At 39.5% G+C, this 12,328-nt stretch overlaps 2 protein-coding genes across 4 annotated transcripts in view; both read right to left on the bottom strand.

Annotated features, from left to right (window-relative positions):
• Positions 1-24: 24 nt before the first annotated feature.
• On the bottom strand, positions 25-3,439 carry LOC139628522 (tripartite motif-containing protein 16-like). Its single transcript, XM_071490241.1, has one exon. The coding sequence runs from the start codon at positions 2,649-2,651 to the stop codon at positions 981-983; it is 1,671 nt and encodes a 556-aa protein (XP_071346342.1). The 5' UTR covers positions 2,652-3,439; the 3' UTR covers positions 25-980.
• Positions 3,440-4,037: 598 nt separating this feature from the next.
• The window catches only part of LOC139628660 (extended synaptotagmin-2-like), a 51,534-nt gene continuing 43,243 nt past the window's right edge, over positions 4,038-12,328 (bottom strand). For 2 of the 3 annotated variants that reach the window (XM_071490563.1, XM_071490562.1), the window contains 9 exons: positions 11,611-11,685; positions 11,078-11,164; positions 10,811-10,960; positions 9,646-10,079; positions 8,928-9,026; positions 8,321-8,452; positions 8,091-8,196; positions 7,882-7,931; positions 4,038-7,233 (listed from right to left, as the gene is read on the bottom strand). In XM_071490563.1, coding sequence (XP_071346664.1) covers positions 7,188-7,233; positions 7,882-7,931; positions 8,091-8,196; positions 8,321-8,452; positions 8,928-9,026; positions 9,646-10,079; positions 10,811-10,960; positions 11,078-11,164; positions 11,611-11,685 — 1,179 coding nt within the window. In that variant the 3' untranslated portion in view covers positions 4,038-7,187. The remainder of the gene's footprint in view (positions 7,234-7,881; positions 7,932-8,090; positions 8,197-8,320; positions 8,453-8,927; positions 9,027-9,645; positions 10,080-10,810; positions 10,961-11,077; positions 11,165-11,610; positions 11,686-12,328) is intronic. The other variant, XM_071490561.1, reaches the window with a different exon arrangement.

Genomic DNA, 12,328 nt, shown 5'->3' with positions numbered 1-12,328 from the left:
CACAGAGAGATATTTGAGGTGATTTCTAAAGACATGATCTGAAACATGTGGACAAACTGAGCTGAGGAGCTTTAACCTCCACTACATCCCTGGTCAGCGGGATGAAGGCGCCCTCTTGTGTTGTGCATCAGTTTTCAGATTTCAGTTGTTCACCTGCTGTGATGTTCACTGCAGGAAGAGGAGCAAAAACTTTACTCAGCCTTTTGCAGATTAAAAAAACATCAGTAAAGACACATTTAAATATGTGTAACATCCCACTGTGTCAGTTTTTATTCACAGGAGTCGGAACCTGTTAAACTGATGCTGGGTTGAGGTCACATGGGAAAGATGAAAGACAAGAAAATATTTGATTTATTATTTAGCAAAAACAGTTTATTCATGATGTAAACCTTCAGCTTGTTCACACATTGAATCAGTAAAGTCTGTTAAATGACTCTTGTTCAGTCATTTCACAAACAGATTCACTTCATCCACATAATCAGTTTGTTTCCCCTGAATCTCAGATATATAAAAGAAAATAATCAATCATCTCCTCATTGATAATGATCATGATAATTACAGTTTGATAAAACCTTCATAAACCTTATTTGTAAGTTGCTTTGAACAACAACAACATTTGTTCTGACAAACACATCAATGTAAATATAAATATAGATTTCTGTCTTTACACAGTGAGAACAAAATATCTGTGATAAAGGAAGGTCTGGTGATTTCTCTGTTGAGGCCCATGCAGTGGAGACATTTGGAGAAAAATCATCATGAGCAGTGATATCCTTCATGGCTCCAGCTCCACCCAAAGAAACTCAAACATCAACAAAACAATAAACGAGAAGAGGTCAAAGTACCACCCATAATGTTTGATTGACAGGTGATCTATGTGCAGTGCAGAAACACAAAAGCAATGAGCTTTTCATGGAGACAAAATAAACTGATGACCTAAAATACGGATTTGAACCAACTGCACCTTAAAAGACCTTTGTCTATTTGAGTTTACACAACTCAGCTGTGTCTCCAATACAGTAAAACCCAAGTCCAGCATGTAGAGGCTCAGTGAATGTGGTCTGGACTCTGTGGAGGAGAGTCATGGTTTCAGAGACACTGTAGAAGGACAGAATACCTGCACTGTGATCCAGATACACTCCTAGTCTGGAGGACTGAGGACCTGAGACTGGAGTTTTAATATTGTTGTGCAAAAATGTGAAACTGTTTTGGAAACAATCTAACACCCACGATTTGTCATTGTATCCAAATCCACATTCATCCCAGCTCCTTGTTCTGCTGATATTCTTGTATGCGACTGCTACAGAAAATCCTCCTCTCCACCCCACCTCCCAGTAACAACGTCCAGTCAGACTCTCTCTACTCAGGACCTGAAGACATGAAAAGAATCTGTCCGGATGACTCGAATAAGACTGCTTTTGAATCGTAAATGTTGCTTTTCTGTTTCCCTCAGATAATAACAGACGTGTATTTGCTGTGTTTGGATCCAGTGTGATTTCCTGTGAATATTTTAAGAATCCAGCTCTGGTCTTGGGCTCTGGTTGTGATAGTAAAACATCCACTTCAGTCACTGTTAGTGAGATGTTTGTCCATGTCTCTCTCAGAATGTCCTGCAGTTTATCTCTGAGCTCTGACACAGCTGCTGTCACATCCTCAAAGTACCTCAGAGGACGGATATTGATGCTGGATGAGTCTGTAGATTCACTGAGTCGTGACAGTGAGGGGTAGTTGTGTAGAAACTGGGTGTGATCCTCTGTGTGTGAGAGCTGCTTCAGCTCAGCATCTTTCCTCTTCAGCTCAGTGATCTCCTGCTCCAGCTTCTCCTGAAGCTCCTTGACTCGACTCACTTCAGTTTCCTGTTGGGATCTGATCTGCTGCTTCACATCAGAGCTTCTTTTCTCCATGAGACGGATCAACTCTTTGAAGATCTTCTCACTGTCCTCCACTGCTTTATCAGCAGAGCCATTGATAGCCTCCACCTCCTGTTGAAGCACCTTCACATCTTTCTCTCTGTCCTGGATTCTCTGCTGGATTTTTTGTCGACTCAGCTGGAGCTCTCTCTGCCTCTCAGTCCTTTCTGCTGCAGCTGAGACTGTGTCGTGGCCTTTATGTTCATCCATGGAGCAGAGATAACAGATACACTGCTGATCAGTGCGGCAGAACATCTTCATCACCTCATCATGACGAGAGCAGATGTTCTCCTGGAGCTTCTTGGAGGGCTCCACCAGCTTGTGTTTTTTTAATGGAGCTGCATCATAATGAGGTTGGAGATGTTTCTCACAGTAAGAGGCCAGACACATCAAACAGGATTTGACAGCTTTCAGTTTTCTCCCAGTGCAGAAATCACAGGCCACATCTTCAGGTCCAGCATAGCAACGATCAGCAGGAGCAGCTTGGAGTCCAGTCTTCTTCAGGTCCTCCACTAAATCTGCCAACATGGTGTTTTTCACCAGGTCAGGCATCAGTGTAAAGATCTTCCTACACTGAGGGCAGCTGTGGATTTTCTTCTGATCCTCTCCATCCCAGTGGGTTTTAATACAGTTCATGCAGTAGCTGTGTCCACAGGGAATAGTCACCGGATCCTTCAGTAGATCCAGACAGATCGAACAGCAGAATTTTTCTTGGTCCAGCTGATTTCCTTGCTGCGCCATTTCACCTCCTGAGAGTCACTGTCAAACAGTTTCACTTTCTCTGAACAGAAACAATCTCTGTGCTCTGAAGGAAACAGATCTCTGCTCTTGTTCACCTGCTGCAGTGAGTGAGACTCATTATCTCCTGCAGTTCACAACGTGTTGTTTACACCCATCCTCCTACTTCAGATCTGTGAAGGGGAGGGAACAAAGACACACCTTGTTAAGGTGGAGCTTGATACGTGTTGAAGCAGGAAGAAAAGAGTGTCTTTCAGCCTTTACAGAATTACGCAGAGAGACAGAGTGGGTTATCTTCATTTATCCATCTTTTTTTACCCCCAAATTAAGTCTAAATATATTTGTGCATCAGAGTCAACATTTCTGATATAAACCCAAACCTAATACTGCCTTTTTACTAACCTGCTACACTTGCTTGCTGCATAACTTGAAGGCAACTGAAAATAATGGTTCTTATATCCAACTGGCTTCTGCACTGGTCAAAATATCTAGCACTGACCTTCATACTTATCCCGCAATTCTATTTTGAATGAGAAAAAGATGGTTCATCAGAAAACAAGAAATGTCATCAATATGTCATAGAACAGTAATGTTATGTGTTAAACTATGAGTAAACTGCTTATTTTCATGTTTTGCGAGATAGAACTTTGTAATTCCAGACAGAAAGTGAGTTATTAAACAGTTCTCTCTGCATTTGACCTGTTCCAAAAAGCCCAATTACAAATTTGATAGGATATGATTGTGATGTTGTGCATTGCTATTCCTTTTTTATTTTTTTGAACAGACACAAACATGTTTTGACTGCTACATGCACCTTTTCTCTATTTTTGTTCTTCTCAATTGGTCTTAATTTTTTTTCTCATTTTATTATATTTTTGTCTAAAGCACTTAGCTTTTTAATGCGGTCATAGGTTTTATTTTGGAAAATTAAATAAAATGAATGAAAGATTTATTCTGTTTTAAGTAATCAGTCAGGTAATGCTTAATTTTACAGAGTTTGTAATTTCTAATAACTTCTTTTCCTGAAAAGAAATATGAATTTAGCTCCAATTATAGGGAAAATCTCTTTTCAAATTATTTTTTCTGGCTTTTTATGCCTTTAGTTATAAGTACAGTTGGGGAGAGAGCGAGGGGAAGACATGCAGCCAAGGGCTGCAGGTCGGACTTGAACCCCCTGCCGCTATGGTTAGGACTAAGCTCTCCCAGTTCAGCCACTGAGACGCCCATGAAAAATCTCTTTTAAAAGAACAAAATATTTATCTCTAGTCCTGTTATAATTGGAAACTTTATTGCATGCTTACGTGTAGACAGGTTGGCATTACAGTATAATTGGATTATTAACTCACCCTAAAGCATAATGCAAAAAAGAACAGTCAGAAAACACCACAGTGCTGAACAGCTTCATGCGGCTAGCACCAGCTAAAGCTTTTTATTCATAGTTAAAAGACATTTAGGAGACATTCAGAAACATGGGAAAGAGTTGTAGCATTTCATTGGTTCTTCTTTATACATGTAAATATCTCTGGGCTGTGTGAATCTTAAGGCACAAGATAAATTAAGAAGACGGAGAAGACAAACCGCCTTTCAGAGGACACACTCCACCCCAGAGGCATAGCTTTCAAATCCAATGGCTTACAGACAGGTTATTTTTATTACTTAAAAATAAAACACGGATCAAGACATAGAGGGTGACAGCTGGAAAACACAAATTAAAAAAAACTAAAGACATAAAATGCAGAACAGCACAGTTTTCATACATATATGTAAAATACTTCCTTGATGCTTGATGTGAAGACAAACAAGGCAAAGGTCTGTATTTTTTGTGTTTTAAAGGTCAAAGGTCACACTGGCCACCTCTCTGTATCAACACAAAATTGCTGCTCTTTGGCTGTGTATGGCCACATAGATAACAAACACATTTATTTTAAATGTTTGATACTAAGAACTATGTAATCTGTGTATTTGTTACTGATATAAATCCCTTTTGAGTGCTGCAAAGTCAAATCAATGTTTAATAAAATGTGCAAACAAACAAAAAAAATGTCAGTGTCAACACCACACATATAACATGTTGAAAATGACACTTCATGACAATTTAAGACTGATGTTGATGCAGAAACAAAATGTTTCATATCTATAACTATAACTATCATATCAACATCGCTGAAACGGAGACAAACCCCCCCCCCCCCCCCCCCCACACACAAAAAAAGCTTGTTCTTCAGATAACAAAATGTTGTCAAATATTGTCTTAAAGCATCTTTCAAATGACTCAATTTGTTTGTAGGGATCTGGTGGAAACTGGCACAGTCTTTGTGCTGCTTTCATTCATCTCATCTCTGACAATCATCATATAAAAGTGGTAAATACTGGTCTAATCTCACTGACAGCACACACAGGTTGTCCAAATAAAGGCCAGATTTAAAAAAAACGAAACGAAACAAAACACATTGAGGGAGGTGGAATTATATGAAGCTTGCAAGAACGACTCACATGGTGAATTCAATAAAACAATGTGCATTTATAGAGCTGTCAGTCATGTCGTACTCACCCCTTTGCTGCTCCCACTTTCTTTTGTCAAGACAAACACTGTTTTCCACAAAAGATTGATCACATTAATCATTAGGGGAAAGCTAGAAGACTTTTAATGTGAAAATCACATCGGAAGTGTCAAGTTTTCTTGATGGTAGCTTCATATTAATTGCAAAAAAAGTGGAATGTGTTGATTAAATTACTGAATAAAAGCAGAATTTCTGATCCTCAGAGCAGCAGAGTGGAGAGTGTGACATGACAACATCATTATATTCATTTAGTTCTGGAGGAAAGTACATTTTATGTACTGATCCTGAAGGAGGTTTGAAGTTTTCATTACCTGGGAAACAGGAAGTTAGGAGTCTGTCTCTAATATAAGTCTGTTCCAAATAGAGGTCAGAGTGAGAATTTATATGAAGCCACAGTGTCTTTTCTTAAAACTACCACTGGAGGGCGCCAAAATTTTAAACTTCTACACATGGTGGCTTGAAATGATGATGAAGTATTAGAAAAATATTGGTAATAATTTAATAGTTTCATTTCAAACACAGTTCAATTTTATACAGAGTTAACTAAAAGGAATAGTTAAACATTTTTGGAAATATTAATTTTGTTACCAATAGTTGATGAGAAGATTGATGACACCAGGAGCCATTAGCTTAGCATAAAGAATGGAAACAGACACCTATCAGCAGCTCTAAAGCTTTCTAATTAACACATTATATCTTGTTTGTTTAATTCAAAGTGTAAAAATGTTTCACTGGGGTTACGTTATGGATTTCTGGGAGTCTAACGTCACCAAGAAATAGTCCAGCATATACAAAACCCCAATTACCTCTTGTTACACTACACACTACTTTGTGCAAATTAAGCAAATGAGATATAATGCATTAATTAATGAGCTTCATTGGTGATGGTAAGTAGATTTTGTTAACTTCAGACAGAGCCAAGCTCGCTCTCATCTAACGCTCCGTAAGAAAGCAAAAGCCAAAATGTCAAACTATTCCTTTAAATAAGTTTATCTATATTATTTCAAAACTTTAATTTCTCAATTCTTAAATTAGAAAAAAAAAAAAATTCAAAGTTGACATTTTTCTCTTAAATTAATTCAGGCATTGCTTAAATTGCAACTAAGGGTACGGATGATCCCGAACCAGATTAAAAAAATAATGATAATAAAATAAAAATATTGTGCAAATATTCAGTTACAAAAAAACATACAATGGCCTTTTTTCAGTGTAACAGCAGATGGGAAAGCTCAATCTAAATAAACTTGGGACTCGCATCATATTTAACACAATATTTGTGTACTTAAAGTTATTATCCCGTGGCTAATAAACAAAGTATTAAGGTGGATTGAAGCCAGAGTACTGTTGTGTTACCAAAACCCATGAGGATGAAAAAAAAAACAAAACGTCTCCTCTCTTTGGTGAGTTCTTTCCCTCTGCCTGCCTGCTCCGCTTCAGAAACTCTGTCCAGAATATTTTTCTTTTAAAAAACAAATTCAAATAAGATAAAATTACAAACAATCATTTGGCCACGTCCAAGACCACATACATCTCTTATCTCTAGATTACACTGTCTGTTCTGTGCAGCATCATTGTACATTATTTACAGACTTGAACATCATCGTTCTAGACGGAAACTTGAGGCAGGAAAATGCTGTGACAGCAAAAAATAGACTATTATAGTTTCTTCTATAAACATGGAATATTCCATAGCAGTATATAATGTCATATATAGTTTTCTACGTGTTGTATATACTCCCTTTATTTATTCACTCTCACTCACTTCTTAAAGGGGAGGTCTGCCTTGCGACTGATGTGATTAAATGAATGTTAAAAGCTGCTTTTCTGTTTCCTTTTTTTTTTTTAACAGTTACAAGTGATGAGAATAAGAAAAACGCACATCGTACTGTGGAGTTAAGTGGAAGTGTGTACAACGTGGAAGTGTGGCGATATGATGATGATGCTGCTAATGATAACGATGAAGACTTCTTGTTGCCGCCTATAGCTGGTGAGGCTTCGTCAGGCCGTCTTCACTCAGCTCATACCTGCAGGAGCACAGAAACGGATATGGGAGGTTTTATTCTTGTAATTGATTGATTGATTGATTGACTTTATTGTCCACATCAGTGAAAAATTAGTTTTTGGGATCTCCCAAAGTACAGTAAAAGTACACACACTCCACATAACACAGCACACCATTAAAAACCATTAAGAACATGCAACAGTGCTGATGAGCAGGTAGCAGCAGATTAGGTTAGATAACTACCAGAGAGAATGAAATATCCAAAAATAAATTAACAAGTGCTTCTGATACAGTCACTTATACGGTATGTATACTGTAATAAAAGGCTTCTTGAAGATGCTCCAGCTGGCCCTTGGGGCCTGAATCAACGGCCAGACAGAAGCAGTTCAAACAGTTAAAAAGTGTTGAGGTGTCTGCAGCTATGAGTTTAGCCTTCCTCTGCTCAGCACTGTCAGATATAATAAAGTTTGTTTTTGTGACACACAGTGTCCATTTCTTTCATTTTAGCTTTTAATTCTGTAAGAGATAAACTTCTCTACCTAAAAGGAATTAAGCAAGTGACCTCACAAGCACAAAAACAAGCATTTCTTATGTCAAATTAGTTTAATTAGCTCCCATGTTATTATCAGAGCTTCACAAATCTGTAAAATTGACTTTAAAAGTAACTAACCATTGTGTCCAACCCTTGGTGATGTCCTCACTAGTCAAATCCACCAGAACCTGATGGAAAACAACAAAAGACTTATTATACCCCAAAATATACTAAAAGTCTAATATAATGGATATTTTAGTGAGTTAAATATAATTTCTAGTTTCTAAATGGGACATTTTTTACAGTGTTAAACGTTAAGTTGGAAGGGACAGAGAAAAAGTCTGTACCTTTCCCAGGAGGCCTTTGTGTTTGGAGAGCAGGCCTCCACCGTTCTTCACAGCCACGTCCAGAGTCCGTCTGTGCAGCTCCACGAGGGAAACACTGAACTCAAACCTGAACAACAACACAGTGCAACAACACCAGCTTTATTTAACTCAATCAACAGCTGAAACACACTTCGACAATGAAGTTACTGAAATAAAAACAATACAGGGACAAATAGAGGAGTTCGACTCACGTCTGATCATAAACGGGGTTGAGCGTTTTCTTGAAAGTGTGAGTTTTCCTCCTGCCTGACCTCCGTTTGTCAGGAAGCAGGTAGAGGCGGACGTAAGGATCTGACCCCTGATCAGTGAATGCTATCAGGTTTCTGTGCAGGCAAGAAAAATAGAATATTACTTCAGTGTAAAAACACCGGCCTTACCGTGCGTTCACACCAAACGCGATGGACGCGATGTCATCGCCCGTAACGCGAGTATCGCGTCGCTCGACACATTTGTGTCACATTTGTGATCATCGCTTCATCGCGTGATGACGCAATCCACCTCCCGCTATTTTCTTCACATCCCGCTGTTTTATTTCTTTCTCTCGTCAACCATGGCTGAGTTAACAACCGTAGCTGCGCTTTATCTGTTGTGGACGTCTGATTTAATGAAGACGTCCACAGTCCAGCTGTACCTCCTTGCTAACCTTCTTCCAGGCATTATCTTTTTTGTTTCTGTCCCGGTAAAAGTGGGACGTTGTGTCGTATAGCTCCGTGTATCCACCATGGATGTATTATAAGAATAAGGTCTTATAATACATCATGGTATCATATTACGCATATGATACAGAAACTCTCGTACCTGCAGCCGTGAACGACCACGATGAGTTTGTTCCTCTGTGAACTGTGTCTGACCGTCAGCTGGACCTCACCCAGCGGGAAATGACTGGGGCCTGAACCACTGCAAAGAGAAAAGAAGGGATTAACCCATCAGAACCAGAACCTCATGTTCAAGCCTGTTTAAAGGGCTCAGCTCCAACTGAAGGTCAATCAGGTTAAAGTATCAGATCTGTAGAAATCCCGTTTACCAAAACCAACAATGCATGTAGCCTGGTATATCTTGCTCCTCTGAGCCACAGAGCTCCATTGCTTCTAAAAACTATTTAAAAAAAAAAAAACACCAATGAGCCACAAGGTTGCCCTGGGTGACACATCCTTTCATCACCACGAACACACACATTAGTTTGTATTGATGCAACCCCAGATACACCGTCCTGCTGGCCTAAATACTCACTAGAGCACCAAATATGGATTAATCCACCACCATCAGAGAGAAGAGACGTGTGACTTCTTGGCTTCATCATAATGTGACCCCTGACACTAATGCTGACGTGTTGCTGGACGACTAACCACTGAATTTTAATTTTACTTGAGTTGAATTTTGGCCACAAAACCTGCTGGAAAATCATGGAAAAGCTCACAGAGGTGAAGCCACATTTCAGTTTGTTGTGAAAGACTTGGGTCAGACACCCAGTTTGATTATTAATGGAGAGATAAATTGATAATTGATTGATAGATACTTTTGCAGCTGATGGAGCCTCTGCTGCAGCTCCTGAGTAGCGAAGGGGTTGGAGATGTCCGATGCGATGCTGGGCGTCGGCTCCTTGCCTCCGGCCAGGTACTGTTGGGAGCCCGAGATGGCCAGGTTAGAGGTGCTCCTGCCAGTCTCCGCCAGGCCCTGACCTCCTCCTCCCCCTCCTCCTCCTCCACCCTGCCCCAAGTCTGTGCTTCCAGGAGACCTGACAGGCTCCTGTGTCTCCCTCTGCCGGTTTAGCACGTCCTGGGCTGATGTAGATACAGAGCGTGGGATGTCGGAGGTGGAGGAGGGAGGCTTCGGGGACTCTGAGGAGACAGAGGCCCGCGGGGTCGGGTTGGAGGAGTCAGACTTGCGGACCTGCACTGAGGACGGGGTGGAGTTTGACGATGAGGAAAAGTCCTTATCCAGGCACAACACCTGAGAAAATAAGAGAAAGGTTGATTGTTAAACAAGATGGAAGCAAAGAACACGGTGAGCACTGACGTATCTGCCCCCAGATGTTTGTAAATGTGTGTGCGAAAATGGAAATAGCATCTCCAGGATAAATGTAATGAAATGAAATGTAACACAGTGCCAACAATAATGATTATTTGCATTTCATAATAACAGAATCTGTTTGTTGCTCTTCTTGTGGAAAAGCTTTTATGGGACCAAATACGTCTGTAGTGATAATATCAGGGGAATAATTCAGTTTCACCATTCATCAGATTTTAATGAACTGTTTTGTGAGGACATTAACATATTTCTGTTTTAATACATCCTGTTGTCAAAATCAAAGATTCTATGCAAACTGTGATTTTAAACTGAAATGATAAACATAATTTAACTGAAGAGTAAGGTATATCTCAGTATATCTCATTCATATCTATAAATAAAACCTGCTCTTTAATATCAAAATGAATTAGTCACAGTTTACAAAGTATTTGAAGTTGAATTCAGCTCCTCAGTCTTGTTTAAAGTCTTATTTCCTTTATTTCCTGCAAGTCTTACTTCCTGTCACATGACTCCCTCAACTATCAAATTCAGCTTGTAGTGAGAGGGAGCTAAAAACGTCCTTTCTGCACACTGATCTAAAAACTCCAGTGGATGGAAATACATGTCCTGGCAAAGACCAATGACAAAACGTCATCTGCAGGTCGTCCTCCTACCCGCAGAGCCATCTTCATCTTGACGGTACAGCTCGGTCCGGAGTTCTTGAGAGGGAAACGCTGGTTCAGCGTCATGTCTTCTGCCTCCAGCAGGCGGGTCAGAGGCAGCGTCAACGTCCCCAACGAACATTCATGTTTCGCATCCTTCACCTTGGGACACAGGATGCAAGAAGCTTAATGGTAGGATACTGTCAGTCACTGCTGCTCATAAACACGAGACTGCAGCAGCAATTAAATGATGTAAACATTTTTTACAAGCTTCCATACCTCAACCTCCAACTCTTGTCTTTTGGGGTTGTGAATGAGGAAGGTGAAGGCTTCCTCCCACACCGGTTCATTAGTCTTAAATCTGGTCTGGAAAAGGACACAACAGAAAGGTTGTGATTTGATATTTAATATATGAAAGCACAGTAAAGACAGATGACACAGCCAACAAGTGAAAAACACAGATTTCGAAGTAACTGAAAAAACAAATTGTAAACATCTCCAGTAATTCAAGTTACCAATTTGTTAAGACTGACTGAAAACAGGTTACTGCCACCCACAATGATTCTTTCTGAGAAACTGAGCACAGAACGGACTCCCTGTCACTTCAGACAGCAAACACAGAACCCACTGATGGAGGGTAAAGGCCTCGGGGTTCTTCAAATCACTCTTGCCTTTAGACGTTGGTTGACATGTTGTACGACCCAGTGCGTTTTAAGCACACTGAAACCATAAATGTCCATTTCTAACCAAAGCAGTACACTGAATAAATGGATCATGATGAGTGTGAATGTGGATGAATGCTTTGGCCTCACCTTGCTCTCAAAGGACTTGTGTCCCACTGTGAACTGGACAAACGGACTGGGATCACTGGTCACTTTTTTACCCGACTGCAGAGGAAGAAAAAAAGAGGTTTTACACACAACGAGGACTGATGGTTAGTGAGGTGTTTAATATTTAATATGAGGTGTTTGCATTTATGAGATATATTTATATATCTTTTTTAATTTCAAGTAAGTACCAAAAAGTAATGTTTTTTAGAGACCAAGTGGCAATAAAGTCTCAGGATTTTGGATCATTTTACACATAATAATCCAATTAAAACATATTATTACCACTAAAATATGTCATATACTATTAAATGTTTTTGCAGCATAGATCTCAACACAGGTGATGAATCTTAACAGTATGAAGAGCATTCAAAATTCAGAATTTGAGCTCATACTATCATTTTAGAACTGGGGATATCACATCTTTAATGTAATACCAGACTACCCAGTTCCTCTTAACATAAGTCAGCAGTGATGGTGAATTATGCCACTTTTAATTGGAGATGAAATGTACAACAGGTAAAAAAAAAAAAAAAAAAAAAAGAGTCCAGGTCTGAAATCTCATTAGATCAGATCAGAAAGAAAAGATAAATTCAAAGGTTCAGTGTAAATGAACTTCAGACAACAATGCTGTTATTTACAACACACATTGTTAGACACGACAAATGTGATTAGTGGAGTTTGTTAATGTTTTCAGGAGAAT

The sequence above is a fragment of the Trachinotus anak genome, unplaced genomic scaffold (genome assembly GCF_046630095.1).
Source record: "Trachinotus anak isolate AG129_WGS33_773 ecotype Australia unplaced genomic scaffold, CSIRO_AGI_Tana_v1 ptg000012l, whole genome shotgun sequence".
NCBI classification, from domain to species: domain Eukaryota; kingdom Metazoa; phylum Chordata; class Actinopteri; order Carangiformes; family Carangidae; genus Trachinotus; species Trachinotus anak.
This window is presented reverse-complemented; position numbering and strand designations above follow the sequence as displayed.